General features: G+C 38.2%; 1 protein-coding gene across 1 annotated transcript; it reads left to right on the top strand.

Annotated features, from left to right (window-relative positions):
• Positions 1–2,286: 2,286 nt before the first annotated feature.
• LOC138909339 (uncharacterized) lies at positions 2,287–3,392 on the top strand. The gene is made up of 2 exons (XM_070200529.1): positions 2,287–2,469; positions 3,036–3,392. Exons 1-2 carry the CDS (start codon positions 2,287–2,289, stop codon positions 3,390–3,392), a joined length of 540 nt encoding a protein of 179 aa, XP_070056630.1.
• Positions 3,393–15,379: the final 11,987 nt, after the last annotated feature.

Here is a 15,379-nt window from a genome sequence, read left to right as displayed (position 1 = left end):
CCATCTTTAATAAACGTGCTTATATACTTTGCTATAAATATAATGGTATAACCCCAGAGCATAACCATGGGGTGTTATTCTATCATAGTACACTCGTTCTGCATTAATTTTCCGGATTAACTACCACTTTAATCAACCAGCTGACAAATGAAGTCTTATGTTTTAAGCATCCAAGATGTAGACCAATGTTCAAAGACAAGAATTGCTAACGGATATATTCTGTCATTCAGTACGCGTCCCACGCGGGAAACAAAATCTAATCCTTGAACCAATTTCCCATGGCTACACATATTCCGGCGAGTGCGATACATCCAACCAGATAATAATGCTTATATGGAACATCTGGCTAATACGAACCCTCAAACATCTCAAATTGAAACACGGCATGCTACAACTATTGTTTCCCCAATCGCAAGTCCACCCACCATTTTAAAGCCTGGTCCATCTCCCTCAAATTTATCATCAGGGACTCTATCATATGCAAATATGGTCAACTCTGCATCTCCAGCACCTCAACAATGGAGGCTAAGGATTTCCCCGGCAAAGAAAAAAACTAAAATGGGCAAACCAGCTGTGATTTTCTCCCGCAAAGATTATTTTGAAACTTTAGCCTCTGATTGCAAATTCACAATTTTGGGTAAATTTTCTTTCACTATGCCCAAAGATTGAAAGTATCAAAAAATACTTTACTACCCAAATCCATTTTAGAAGTAATGTGAAAATTACTCATGTGGACTCCAAGCACATTTATATAGACGTTGATATTTTACATGACTACAATTTAGTATATTTTAGAAGGTTTATGGACATTGGAGAACATCATCTGAAGTTTTTGAAATGGACCCCCGATTTCGTTCCGAGAGAGGAAACCCCATTTTGGGTAGTCATGGCCATGCTTCCATGGCATTGTTATCACTGGGAAGCAGTGAATCAAATAGTAGAACAAGTGGGAGTATTACTCTCTCTGGATAAGGCCGCCATGATTAAGACTAGGGGTTGTGAAGCTAAGGCCAGGGTGGAAGTAAATTTGACAAAAGACCTTCCTGACTGAGAGTGTTTGGGTCGGATATGACGAAGGGGATGAAGATGGTTACTAGCAACCTTTGGTATACGAAGGAGTACCAGATTATTGCAAATATTGTAAACACCAGGGACATAAGGAGGAACAATGCAGAATTAAAGTAAGAGACAACTCCAACATTAATTTAGTTGAACCAAGAGAAAAACAAAGCGAGGATAGAGTTGCTGAGTAAAAGGAACAGACCAAAAATAAAGGAGAAGGTAGTCAGCACATGGCTACTAACAAGAGCATTCCAGTAAAGGAGCTTAATTAGGCAATTCAACAAAATCAGATCAATGACATAATGGTGAACCAACAACAACCAAAGAAGATTACTACCAAGGGGAAAGAAATTGCCCAAGGAGAAAGTAGTACAACAATAGCTCATATGCAGATCAATGCCAAGGCACAAAACAAAGGAAAAGTGACCAAACAAATCTATATACCAATCAATCAAGTTCCTGAACCACAAAGACAACCTACTACAAGAGCAGCTGAGAAAAGTAACAATGTGGGAGAGAACAATGATAACTAAGGAACTAATACTATAACAGAAGTTCTGAAGGAAAAGAATCTCCAGGTGATGAACATGGGAGACAAGTTACTAGCTAGAACAGAATAACTTCCTGAAAATCAGAGACAACCTACAACAATTGCAGCGGAGACAAATAATACAATGAGTGAGAATAAGGAAAATGGAAAGGCTGATACTGTAATAGAAGTTGAGAAAGAAAAGAATCTCCAGGATCCAGAATCCCCTAGCAACTTCCAGATGATGAATAGGGGAGAGGAACTATTGGTTAGAACGGAACAGGTTCACATGGTCGAGGAGAAGCAGAACAACGATTTACAACTAATTACCAACTATGAGAGGGATACTGAGAAAGCACATGATCCAGAAACTGATAAAAACAAGAAAGGGACAAGTACAAGTAGTAATGTGATCGACAATATGAATCAGAATTCCACCATCAGTCCAGATAACTCACCTTCTTATTTCAACAATTCCTATCAAAGTTCTAGAGCTAGAAAAAGGGCTAATAAGAAGAAAAGGATGCTGGAAGTTATTAATGCGCAACATGGAATTCCTTCTGAACTTTGCCAATCTGCTTGCAAAGACAATGGGAATATCCGGGGGGAAGGAGTGAATGATGTGAAAGATTTTTAATCTAGTTGTCAAGCTATACGGGGAACAAGTAGCATGTGATCTGAATTGTCAAATGAAAATGGTGGATGAAGAAACTGATCAAGAGACTGAATATGATAATCATATGCAAATAGCAACTAAGGAGAATGATCAAGAAATAGAAAATGAGGAAACGGATAGTGATAGAGAACTATACAGTTCTAACGCTAGTTCAGAGGAAACTACAGGGAACCTAATTCAGCATTTCGGCACACGGAAGAAGGTAGATCAAGGAATCTAAACTGAATTGGATAGAGTAATCCAGCAAGGACATCTTTCTCCTAGATATTTCAATAACAAAACCAACACCAAAGGAAAAGATCTCATAAAGGGATCCCAAAAAGTTCCTAAAAAGAACTTTTAATGATTAATATCCTCAATCGGAATATTAGAGGGATGAAATCCCAAGCAGCAACAGAAAGAGTTATCTCACTCATGCAAAGATATAGAATTTCTTTCTTGGCTTTTCAAGAACCATTTGTTGGTGAATCAAATATTAGTAACTAAATCAGGACCTTTGGGATGGCTAACTACTTCTCTAATAGTAATAACAAAATTTGGTTGTTCTGGAGTCATGATATCAACTGTGATATTCTGGACAATAGGGATCAAATAGTCAACTGTAGACTATCCCATATTACAATTGATACACCAGTGTACATCTCCATTGTTTATGCTAAATGCACTAGCGTCGAAAGAGAAGAACTATGGAATGATATGAGATATTTTGCTACTGGAGGGACCTACCCTTGGGCTATTTGTGGAGTTTTTAATTCTATCACTATGCAGGAAGAAAAAAAGGGAGGAAAACCTTTTAACCTAAGGAAGAACCTTCCTTTTATTTCTTGCATAGATGATTGTATGCTAATGGATGTAGGTTTCAATGGTAACAATTTTACCCAGTGCAATAATAACAAAAAAAAGAAGAAGAAGATTTTGAATAGATTGGACAGACTATTAGTTAATAGTGAATGGGAGGATATTTTTCCTACATCTACAGTCCAACATCTAGCAAGAGTGAGCTCAGATCATTGCCCTTTACCGATACAATGTAATAAAAATGATGAAGAGCACCATAAATATTTTAGGTTCCTGGACTTCTGGATTGAACAAATTGGTTTCAACGATATTGTCAAAGAAGCATAGAGTACACACTTTGAAGGCAATGCTTTATGGAAAGTGCAACAGAAGCTAAAAACTGTCAGCAAATCATTGAGCCAATTGTCTAAGAATGTTCTTAGAGATATATTTGATATTGCTAAAGTACTGGAAAAGAAGATTGAAGAAGAATATAATAAACTTCAATAGGATGACAATGAGAACACTAGAATGCATTTGAACAAGCTGAAGGCTGAATATATACTACATATGAAGAAGGTTAACTCATATTGGAAACAAAAAGCACACCTCAAGTGGAATCTGGATGGAGACACCAACTCTAGATACTTCCATAAGCTCATCAACGGAAGAAGAAAGAGACTTTTCCTCCACAGAATTAAGGGAGAAGACAATCAATGGATAGAAGGAGAAGAAGACATTTCAGAAGCTGCCATAGAATACTATCAGAAGATGTTTTCTCAAGAAGCTCAAAGGATTGACCTTCAGTTTATTGATCTTATTCCTAAAATGATAACTGAAGAGGACAATAATAGTGTGATAAATACGCCATCAAAAGAAGAAGTCAAACAAGCTATTTTTGATATTGATCCACGAAGCACAGGAGGTCCCGATGGTTTCAATGGTAGGTTTTTCCAACAAACTCGGGACATCATAGAGGAAGATATTTACAATATGGTATTGGAAGTGATGAATGGAAGGGAACTTAGCAAATTTATCACTCATACATGCCTTGTTTTGATTCCTAAAGTAGAAAATCCTCAATCATTCTCTGAACTCAGACCCATCAGCCTTAGCAATGTAACCCAAAAGATTATCACCTAATTGATGAATAACAGATTGTCTAGGCTATTGCCTAAGATTATTTCTCCTAATCAAAGTGGATTCATCAAGAGTAGAGCAATTGGAGAGAATGTTTTTCTAGGACAAGAGATTATTAGTGGTATTAATCAAAAAAATACAGGGAATAATGTAGTCATCAAACTAGATATGAACAAGGCTTATGATAGAATATCATGAACGTTTCTTTGTGGGGTTTTGAGGAAAATGGGATTCGCAGAACAATGAATACACACTCTGTGGAACCTTATATCCAATTTATGGTACTCTATCCTTATTAATGGTAAAAGGAAAGGTTTCTTCAAATCAGCCAGGGGTTTGAAGCAAGGAGACTCTTTATCCCTTTCTCTATATATTATAGTAGCTGAGGCTCTTTCTAGAGCATTAAACAATCTACAAGAAAATCCTAATTTTCACCTCAGGTAACACAAAATCTCCTATGCAGATGATTTGATTATTTTCACCTCAGGTAACACAAAATCTCTTAGACTCATCAAGCACATGCTAGCAGAGTATGAGAAAGCTTCAGGCCAACAGGTGAATAACCAAAAGAGTTGCTATCTGGTAAACCATACTTGTCATCAAAATAGCATCAGAATTATTGAAAGGCATCTAAAGTTCAGAAGGGAATTTTTCCCTTTTGAATATTTAGGATGTCTAATATATACCAGTAGGAAAGAAGGTGCAATACTTCTCTGGAATGACATCGAAGATTTTTCATAGAATTACTAGCTGGCAGGGGAAACTTTTGTCTCCAGGAGGCAAAGCTATTCTTATCAAGCATGTACTGTCTGCCATTCCTATGCACTTGTTATCCATTTGTCAACCTCCTAAAAATGTGCTTAAGATGTTGAAGAGATTCTTCGCTAATTTCTTCTGGGGTCAAGCGGATGGAAGCAAGAAATATCATTGGGTCTCTTGGAGAAAGTTATGCTACCCTACTGAAGGAGGAGTGGGTTTTAGAAATTTGAGTGACACCACCAAGGCCTTCACAGCCAAAATCTGGTGGCTTGTCAGAACTAATAAATCTTTATGGACTTCATTCTTATTGACTAAGTATTGCAGTAGAATTCATCCTGTCCCTAGGAAAGGAAACTCAAAGCAGTCCCGCTCATGGAGAAGCTTAATGGAGATAAAAAAAGAAGTAGAACCACATATAACATGTAGGATCCAAGGAGGAAATTCTTCTTTCTACTAGGACAACTGGACAGGTTTGGGCCCTTTATCCAACTTTTGCAACTGCTCCATTTATAACAAGGATAAGGTATGTAACTTTATTGTTAATAATTCCTGGAATAGTCCTAAATTGTCTCAAGCTATTCCAGGCTACTTGGTTGAACACATTAGAGGTATCAAAATAGGTAACTCAAATGTACAAGACCAAGCAATATGGACTGGCTCATCTAATGGTCAGTTCAGTTGTTCCTCTGCCTGGAATAGCCTGAGACAAAGACAAGGAATTTCTTTTGTGAATAAGTTCTTATGGCATAACGCTATTCCTTTCAAAATCTCTTTTATCGGTTGGAAACTTTTGAGAGACAAACTACCGACAGATGATAATATCAAGAAAATGGGAATTCCTTTTCCATCAAAATGTGCCTGTTGTACAAAACCAATGAATGAAGATGGGCATCATATTTTCATTGATAGCAACATCAGCAAAGCAGTCTGGAAATACTTCAGAGACCAATTTGGGATTAGGGACTATGATGGTGATATTAGGCAACATATGATGGTTTGGTGGTTCTCTGAATACCAGAACCCCATCCATAAACTCCTTCTTCAAGCAGCCCCTTTGGTCATCAGTTGGAATATCTGGAAAGCGAGAAATAAGAGTAAATATGATTAACAAAGGTTCTTTGTTCCTAAAATTGTACAGCAAATTTGCCATGATGTTACTCTGATTATCCATAAGCAGTTCAGGCAGGTTGACTTAGCAATTCCATGGGCGCAATTGACTCAGATGATAGTGGAAGCTAGACCACAGTTGAATATTATCAAAGTCTCATGGAAATTTCCTCTAGAAGGGACCATTAAATTAAACACTGATGGATGTTCTAGAGGTAATCCTGGTATTACTGGTGGAGGAGGGATCATTAGAAGGCACAATGAAGAAATAGTGGGTGCATTTGCAGCATCTTTTGGTACCCAGAGTAATAATGCAGCTGAATCTATGGCTCTAGATATGGGGTTGCTATGGTGCATAGATGAGGGACACAAAAATATTATTGTGGAATTGGATTCACTCTTAGTTATTAACTAGATGCGTGGAAAGTTTAATCCTCCTTGGAGTTTGCTTACTACTATTGAAGAAGCTAAGAGGAATACTAACTTCTTTAATGAAATACAATTCATGCATTGCTTCAGGGAAGCAAACAAAGCGGAGGATGCATTAGCTAATGAAGGATCTGAGATAAATGGTGTTAAATGGTTTTACTCTACTCAAGAACTTCCAAGGCCAGAGGACACTTATACATGGACAAGGATCAACTCCCTAATTTAAGAATAAGATACTCCAAAAAGCTTTTTTGTTTATGATCCACATGATAACAATGTTTCTACTTTTTGTGCTTTGGTTAGTCACTGCAGTTGTGAATAAGGGACATGGTCCTTTCCAAACGATAGGATTTTGATTGTATATCTTTCTTCATGAGTCCAGGAATATGCCTTCATTTTCTTTTGTTTTAGTGGAGGTTAGGTTTTATGCCCCCCTCCTTAATGTGGTTACCTGAATTTTAATTTACAAGGTAGGGGTCCATGCCAAACCCCCCGTCACCTAAAGACGGATTTATAAAAAATAAAAAAATAAAAAAAAAAAAAAAAAAGCTTGCAAGGATGTAACTTAAGGGTCAATGAAACTGAAATAAACTAGTGAAGACGTGAATATATATGCCAAATATGTCAATTAGGATCTTCATTCACCTCAGTGAAGAATGACGACCTTGTACATTATTCGACTAATAAAGTAGTAGTAGCCTACATTATACTGCAATAACATTGTATTTATACACAGTATGAACTACTTCATCTAAGCTAAATGACTACATGACTACGTCTTCTTTGCATCTAAGTTATTTTCTTTAATCATTCTTTTTCCAGTGATTGTCTAATGGCTGTTAGACGTTTAGAAGAGTACTAATGAGTCTGTAAAATTGTCACGATCCAAAATCTCACCTGTCGTGATGGCGCCTATCTCGATACTAGGCAAGCCTACAACCTCAATGAACCACAAATTCTTTTAAGTTTGAAAACATAATAAATACATTTAAGGGTGAAATCCATAATTTCTGAAACAAAATACCGTGTCTTTATAAAATACACTCCCAAAATCCGGTGTCACTGAGCAGCGGCAGACTCAGAATTTTATACAAACGGGTTCAATAAAAGATGAAAGTGGCTATTCACATCAGTAGTGTCGGTTTGAACACTTTTTTTTGTTCTTAAATAATTTAAACAAATATACTTTTATGTTTTATCAAAATTTAAGAAAGAAACAACCAAATTCACTTTGTAGATAGGTTAATTTTTGAAGTAGGCGCAACTATAAGAATAAGGTAAGAATAAAGTGAAATAGAAACAAAAGTGAAATAGAAAACAGACAAAGGTAAGAATAATAGATACATAAGGGATAATCTGTCTTGTGCACACTGATGTTTGGCATATTTCGATATGTGTTGATGTTACTTTACCCATGTTTTAACCACTTTTTGATGTTATTCAATCTTTAAAACACCCAACATGGTGTAATTATTGGTTTGATGACTAATTAAGTTATGTGTGACGATTTAAGGTGTTCGGAGTGCAAAATATGAAGAAAATGTGGTTTAGCCAGAGGAAGAAGGATTGGATGCGTCGCATCCAACCTAGGAAAACATCATCCTGCATGCAACCTTAGCAGTGAAGTTGGGCCATAGCGTCCGTCATCGCGTGCGAAACTGGGAAGTAGAAGTGAAGCTGGATGCGTCGCGTCCACCATCGCATGCAAGCAGAGAAATAGAGGACAAGGTGGATGCGTCGCATCCACCTTCGCAGAGGAAAAATTGAAATGGAGGACAAGGTGGATGCGTCGCATCCACCTTAGCATCAATCCCTGAAGCCGAATTGGACTAGGAATAGGAGAGCTTTGGCCCACGACTTTTGTACGCAATATATAAGCTAAAAACGTCTCTTTTAGGTTATCTAACATATTGGGAAGGGGGAAAAAGCCACGACAAAGCTGTGGAGGCCGGAATTCATCAAGTTTCATCTTTCTCCCACCAAACTTAGTAATTTTTATGTTTCTTTATATGATTTGTTGTTTGGCTACCATGTCTATGTGGAGCTAAACTTCACGTTCTAGGGTTGTGGTTCTTTCATGACTATTGTTATTCGGATATTGATTTTGACTTCTTGATTTATCATATTAGTTTATTTATTCAATCTTGCACTTAATTATTTAATTGTTTGATCACCAATTGAATATTATCTACGAATCTAGAATTGAACTCGAAAGTGGGAATTCTATATTGCATATAGGATTGAGTAGGGCAAGTTCTTGAACTCGGGCATCGGGGAATGGATTCGTGGTTAGGATAGACATATACCTAATTGCCTTGCTTGGTTGATTTACTGGAATTATAAATGCGTTCTTGTTGATTCTAACTCCATAGACATATGGGCGTTAGGTTAGCTTGAATAGGCGAGTAAGAACTCGACAGATTCTTATGAGCAATATTAACCCTGTCAACCAATAAGCTAGATAAATTAGTCGGTCAATTCAATTGAAGAATACAATAGGATTGTTAGATAGCCCATAACCCTAGATCGTTTTCATTACATTGATATCATTAAAATCTGCTCTTTCTCTGTTCAAAGTTTATTATTTATATTTTTCTTATTTAATTAGTTAGAATAAAATATTTTTAGATTTAATTCTTGTTTAGATAATTAAGATAGGCTAATTTAGTTAATAGCTAATCATAAGTCCTCGTGGGTTCGACATCCGACTTTTAGTCACTTTATTACTTGACGACCGCGTATACTTGCGTGAGTGTGTTTGGTCGCAACAAGTTTTTGGCGCCGTTGCCGGGGACTTAGAAATTAGCTACGTGACTAAGTTAAGCTTTTATTAGATATTTGTTTTCAAGTTTTTTTTTCTTTTCTTTTTGTAAATATTTTATTTTTATGACTATTTGATTTTTCTCTTAGTGTGTTTCTAGTTCTTTCACCATGACATCTGGGGATGAAATATATGGAGGTAAGGTTATTGATGAAGACTCTTGGTTGACGGAAGACTTATATGGCCCGTCATTTTGGGCTTGTCATGACCTGAACTCTTGGAAAGCTGAATTTGAATATGGGAGTAAGGGTTGGTATTGGGACGAATATTCTCGATTAAGGAAATATGCGGAACGACGTTGTCTTTTGACAATGTTGGTGAATGATTGGTCTAAGGAGAGAGATGATCTTGCACATAAAATTGATAATTTTGGCTTGGCTGTGCATAACTTGGATGAAAATTTGAATGAAAAGGTTGATGCGTGTAATGGCCAACAATTTAATGATGAGTTGTGTGAAGCTGAAAAAAATCTTCTAGACCAAATTGAGGAGCTAAAACGAGAATATCAATCATTAGACCATATTTTTCTTGAGGATGCCAATGTTGAGAAGAATGCTCTAGAGTCATATGAGGGAATAGATAACATTACTTTGGGAGACTTGAGTGTGTGTATATATGGGGATGTAAATAGTAATACAATTCTAGAGTTAGGGCGTATTGGTCCTCATTCCAATCATTTTTTCACATTGTGTTTAGATAGTAAGATAGTAATCAAGACATCTGAGCCTATGGGGGAGTCAAAGAGTGAGGATGAGAGTGCTTGTATTCTTGAATTTGTCATGCCAAAAAGCAAAAAATACATTCCTCATCTAAAGGCCGAAAAGTGTAGAGTGAAAAATTTATTACTTGGCCTGGTTATCATTGTAGCCCCACCACTGGAGCATAGCCGCAAACTGGATGCCATGTTAGGGGCTCAATTCATAAGTTCGAGGTGGAGGCAAAAAGTGGTTCACGTCGTGCCGCTACGTTAAATCAGGCGCTTCTTGGGAGGCCACCCAAGTTAGTTAGTTTTTTTTTATTTTTTTTTGTTGTTGTTGTTTTTTTCTTTCTTTTCGTAGGACATAGATTTTATTCAAGAAAACGAGGCGGATGCGTCGCGTCCCCCTCAGCAAAAAAATAAAAAAAAATAAAAAAAAATAAAAATAAATTTTTTTTTTTTTTGACGGGCCAATTGCTCAAGGCAGTGAAGTCTGCCTATCGCGCCCGTATCGCGTCCGAAAATTTTTGAAGGAAGACAAGGGGATGCGTCGCGTCAAAGCTCGCACGCACAGGTAAGTAATATATATTTTAACACATCTTAAGATAACCTATTCGAAAAAAAAAACGTTTCTTGCGACGCATCCACTCGTTTTTTTTTTGGCGAAGCCTACGAACGCAGAACAGAATTCTCTCATCAAAATTGTAACGCGATAAGCTCAAACGCGACAGGTACGCATCATCCTTTTCGTTCTTCCATTGGCTTCTCTCCTAATTCATCTCTCCTCCCTCCTTCAATGGTAGCAACAAGTAGGTTTTGCAATTTCAAGGTTTTTAGGGCTGTCGTTCTTGGTAGTTGTAATGGTTGCGAGATGATAAACTATAATTCCCTTCATCTCGTCCAATTTTGGGAGGGTAGTTGCATTGCTCAACTGATAGAATGAACTAGGCACACTTGTTGCATACCACATGTTCGACGAATTGTCCCTGAGGAAAATTTAGGCGTCGGTGAAGTCTGAGTAACCGAGCAACATTGGTGTATGCTTGAGAATAAGTGTGGGGTCGAGTGAGGGGCTATGTGAAATTGAATTTTTGAAGAGAGTTATCACATACTTGCTGAAAGTCATGAGCTACAATTCCATGAAGAGTGAATGGCATGACTTTACGAATAAATTGAAGTCTGCAAGCTGTTGCAATTGCTTTCAAGCTGAACTTCGCTGTTTCATCTGCTAATTGTTGAATTCTTTGCATTGCAGGTACTTAGATTCGTAAAATGACAGCAGCGAGTAAACCATCCAAGCAACAAGACAAAGATGGTAACAAGCAACCGCCCAAAAAGCCTACCGGAAGGGCAGCGGGCGGTCCAAATCCACAGAAAAAAGGAAGCGGACGGAGAAGGAAATGGAACTGCTGCCTAGGCAGTTAAGTGATGATTCAGAGCAAGAGGAGGAGGAAACATTGGTCAGGAGGACAGTGAAGAAGGGTATTACACCAAGCAAAGGAATAGAGATACGAGAGCCTGTGACATACCAAAGAAAAGCTTCGAGAATGAGTGCTCCAACTGATAAAGGGAAGGAGAAGATTACTACAGAATCTGAATCCGATTCCGATTCGGACAATGACCACCTACAGATCAACATGAGTGATGAAGATGAGGGTGAACCCATAGACCGAGTTGATTGGGAGAAATACTTTGTTAATGAGAAAGCATTCCGAGCCTATAAGAAGATATTGGTTTCAAAGAAGTACATTCCGGAAAAGCCGATAAACATCGGACCACTTAAGACAAAGTACTCAGAGTTTCTCCAGTCAATTCGAGAGGTGCAAAAATGGGGACCCATTCTGAAAGGCCATGGCAAAGCCAACCTCACCATTGTTAGAGAGCTCTACGCCAATTGGCGTCACGCAAGGGGAAACATTGTGTGAGTAAGAGGGGTAGATATTAATGTGTCAGCTGAAGCTCTGAATAACTTCTTAAGGGTGCCACACACACTCACAGACAGGTTTGACGCCATATGCAAAACACCAGATTATGCACACATTAAGTCTGTCCTATGCCCTACCACGAAGGATGCAGAATGGAAGCATGGGAGTATGGAGTACCACTCTATAGCAAAGGAATTCATGAGTGCGTTAGCACGTGTGGCTCTAAATTTCATTTGTAACCGACTGCTGCCATGCCAACATAAAACTGATATCCCTCGTTACCGCGCACTCGTATTATATGCTTTATTAGAGGGGATACCACTCAACTTCGGAGCCATCATGCATGATCAAATGCAGCGAACCAGGATGAATTACAAGTGGAGGCTGTTCTTTGCTAATACCCTAACGGCTTTTTTAACAGAGAGGGGAGTACTATGGGACAAGGAGAATGACGACATTGAGGCTAAAGCTCCAGGACCATATGATGTCACTCATGTTCTAGAGCCGAACAAGGGAAGGTCTTCTAAGCTCACCATCCAACAATTATTTGAACATATGCAAGCAGATATGCAAGAGAACAGGGCTGAGCTGATAGCGACTCGTGTCGAGTTGAGTGCCACCAGGGATGAGTTGAGACAGACTCGTGCAGATCTAAGCCGAGTTCAGACCGAGCAGGCCACGATGATGAAGGAGATATCATTACTCCTTAGAGCTCTGGTTCAATGTGCAGGTACAGACATATCCCAGCTGATTGCATCATCCACTGCCGGACCATCCACTCCTGTTCCTCCCATAGTCACCGAGGCTCCACTCAACAGGCCTATTGAGGTCGCTGTAACACCTGATACAGAATCCGCACCAGTTGTTGATGATAGGAATGCTATGGATGCAGATGCTCCTCCACAGACTGCGGATGAGCCCTCCACCTTGACTTGAGGGAGTTCTTCTCACCCTACTTTACCTTGTTTGTGTGCGTTGGGGACAACGCACAGTCCTAAGTGTGGGGTGGGGGTGATTTATGTTTGATGTATGGATGAATGTACTAATATATTCACTGGATTAATGGCATAAAATAGCAGTAAATTCATCTATATGGAGTAATTATCAGTTTATCTATTAGTTTCTTGATTAAAATATATATATATATATATATATATATATATATATATATATATAGTATCTTTGTAGATAGTAATAATCCCCTGTGGTTTTTCTTTGTGCCTCGGTTATTTTCCATGGGATGTAGTTTGAACCGGGTAATTTTGTTTTCTTTTTAGAGTAGGAATGTAGGGAATAAAAGAAGTAAGAAGGGACCCTTCTCACTCTGAAATTATTGATGATGCCTTGTTAAAACGGATAGCATGTTTTGTTGCAGCCTATTTCTCACTTTCTTGACTTGTGTTCACTTTGCGCTTAATGCTTAATATCTCGTGGCTCCGTGAATACTTGCATTGCTTGAGAGTCGGAATGTGATCGTCCTTAGTGAGTCATGTGCCATGTGTGGTGAGTTCTTTTTGTGTTGTCCATGTAGTGTACTTGTGTCTAGAACTTGCCCGGTATGTGAGTTGAAGCGAAATTTTAGGTGATGCTCGGTTTGAAAAATGATTTTAGGCTTTCTTTGATCTTTTTGAGCTTATTGCTTATCACAAATAAAATCTATCCCTAGTTAACCCTTTTGAGCCTGTAAACCTTTTATTTGGTACCCACATTACAAGCCTATACCCTTTTTTATTTTTAATTGACATTGTTTTGATCCTTTTACCTCTTAAAGCACTTTAATTGTTAGATGAGCGCTAAAAGAAGTAAGAAGGGACTAGGTGTGGGGTGACTTTTGAGTGGAACCAATGAAAGAAAGAAGGGTGCACTTATTTTGTAAAATAATACACCACTAGCGGAAATTAAAAGAAAAAAAGAAAAAAGAAAAGAAAAAAAAAAAGAAGAGAAAAATCTGGAAAAAAAGAAAGAAAAATATAAATGAATAAATTGTTATCTTGTTCTTGCTAGTGGATATGAATTAAAGTAGTGCTTAAAGAAAAAGGGACTGTTTTGGGGGTGATATTGTTTGTGAAATTGAAGTGGTGTTGAAGAATTTGCGCTTAAAGTAATTTTGTGATGTATTAAAGTGCTTAGGAGGGTGAGTCACTATTCCTAAAATATATCCTACCTTTCCCTTATCCCACATTACAACCATGAAAAAGTCCTAATTGATTTTAGATCGAGCGAGCTTACATTAGTAGAGATTTACATTAAGGGCAAGCATATGGTACCAACTACATGCATGTGACTTCTTTTGTGAGAGTGAGCGATTTTCTTTGTGAGCATGAGATTCGAATGTGTGGATTGATTCTACTCGCTCTCTTGTTCTTGTTGTGAGGGCACATGGTTTCATGAGGGATAGGTAACGTTATTAGACTTCTCTATGATGTTGGGTGTTCAAGCCATGAGTGCATAGTGACATTGAGTCGGTTTTTGAGGTTAGGATTGTTGTGAGCATGTTATCTTTGTTCGAATATTTTTAAAAGAATGGCTTAAGTAAAGCGAAGGGTATGTGATGCATAGCCTAGAGCCTAATTGTTGCAAATAACCACGGTCAGAGGTGCAGTGTGCTTTGAATGATAAGAGCTCAATTTTGTTTCGTCTACTATAGGATGGTTTGTTCGAGGACGAACAAAGGTTTAAGTGTGGGGTAGTGATGTTTGGCATATTTCGATATGTGTTGATGTTACTTTGCCCATGTTTTAACCACTTTTTGATGTTATTCAATCTTTAAAACACCCAACATGGTGTAATTATTGGTTTGATGACTAATTAAGTTATGTGTGACGATTTAAGGTGTTCGGAGTGCAAAATATGAAGAAAAGGTGGTTTAGCCAGAGGAAGAAGGGTTGGATGCGTCGCATCCAACCTAGGAAAACATCATCCTGCATGCAACCTTAGCAGTGAAGTTGGGCCATAGCGTCCGCCATCGCGTGCGAAACTGGGAAGTAGAAGAGAAGGCTGGATGCGTCGCGTCCACCATCGCATGCAAGCTGAGAAATAGAGGACAAGGTGGATGCGTCGCATCCACCTTCGCAGGCAAAAATTGAAATGGAGGACAAGGTGGATGCGTCGCATCCACCTTAGCATCAATCCCTGAAGCCGAATTGGACTAGGAATAGGAGAGCTTTGGCCCACGACTTTTGTACGCAATATATAAGCTAAAAACGCCTCTTTTAGGTTATCTAACATATTGGGAAGGGGAAAAAGCCACGACAAAGCTGTGGAGGCCGGAATTCATCAAGTTTCATCTTTCTCCCACCAAACTTAGTAATTTTTATGTTTCTTTATATGATTTGTTGTTTGGCTACCATGTCTATGTGGAGCTAAACTTCACGTTCTAGGGTTGTGGTTCTTTCATGACTATTGTTATTCGGATATTGATTTTGACTTCTTGATTTATCATATTAGTTTATTTATT

This window comes from Nicotiana tomentosiformis, chromosome 4, assembly GCF_000390325.3.
Source record: "Nicotiana tomentosiformis chromosome 4, ASM39032v3, whole genome shotgun sequence".
In the NCBI taxonomy this organism is placed as follows: Eukaryota; Viridiplantae; Streptophyta; class Magnoliopsida; order Solanales; family Solanaceae; genus Nicotiana; species Nicotiana tomentosiformis.
This window is presented reverse-complemented; position numbering and strand designations above follow the sequence as displayed.

Coding starts and splice junctions, on each gene's coding strand:
- LOC138909339 (XM_070200529.1), top strand. CDS start 2,287: ATGGTGGATGAAGAAACTGATCAAGAGACTGAATATGATAATCATATG. Junction 2,470..3,035: donor ATTTCGGCACACGGAAGAAG/GTAGATCAAGGA, acceptor ATCACTATGCAG/GAAGAAAAAAAGGGAGGAAA.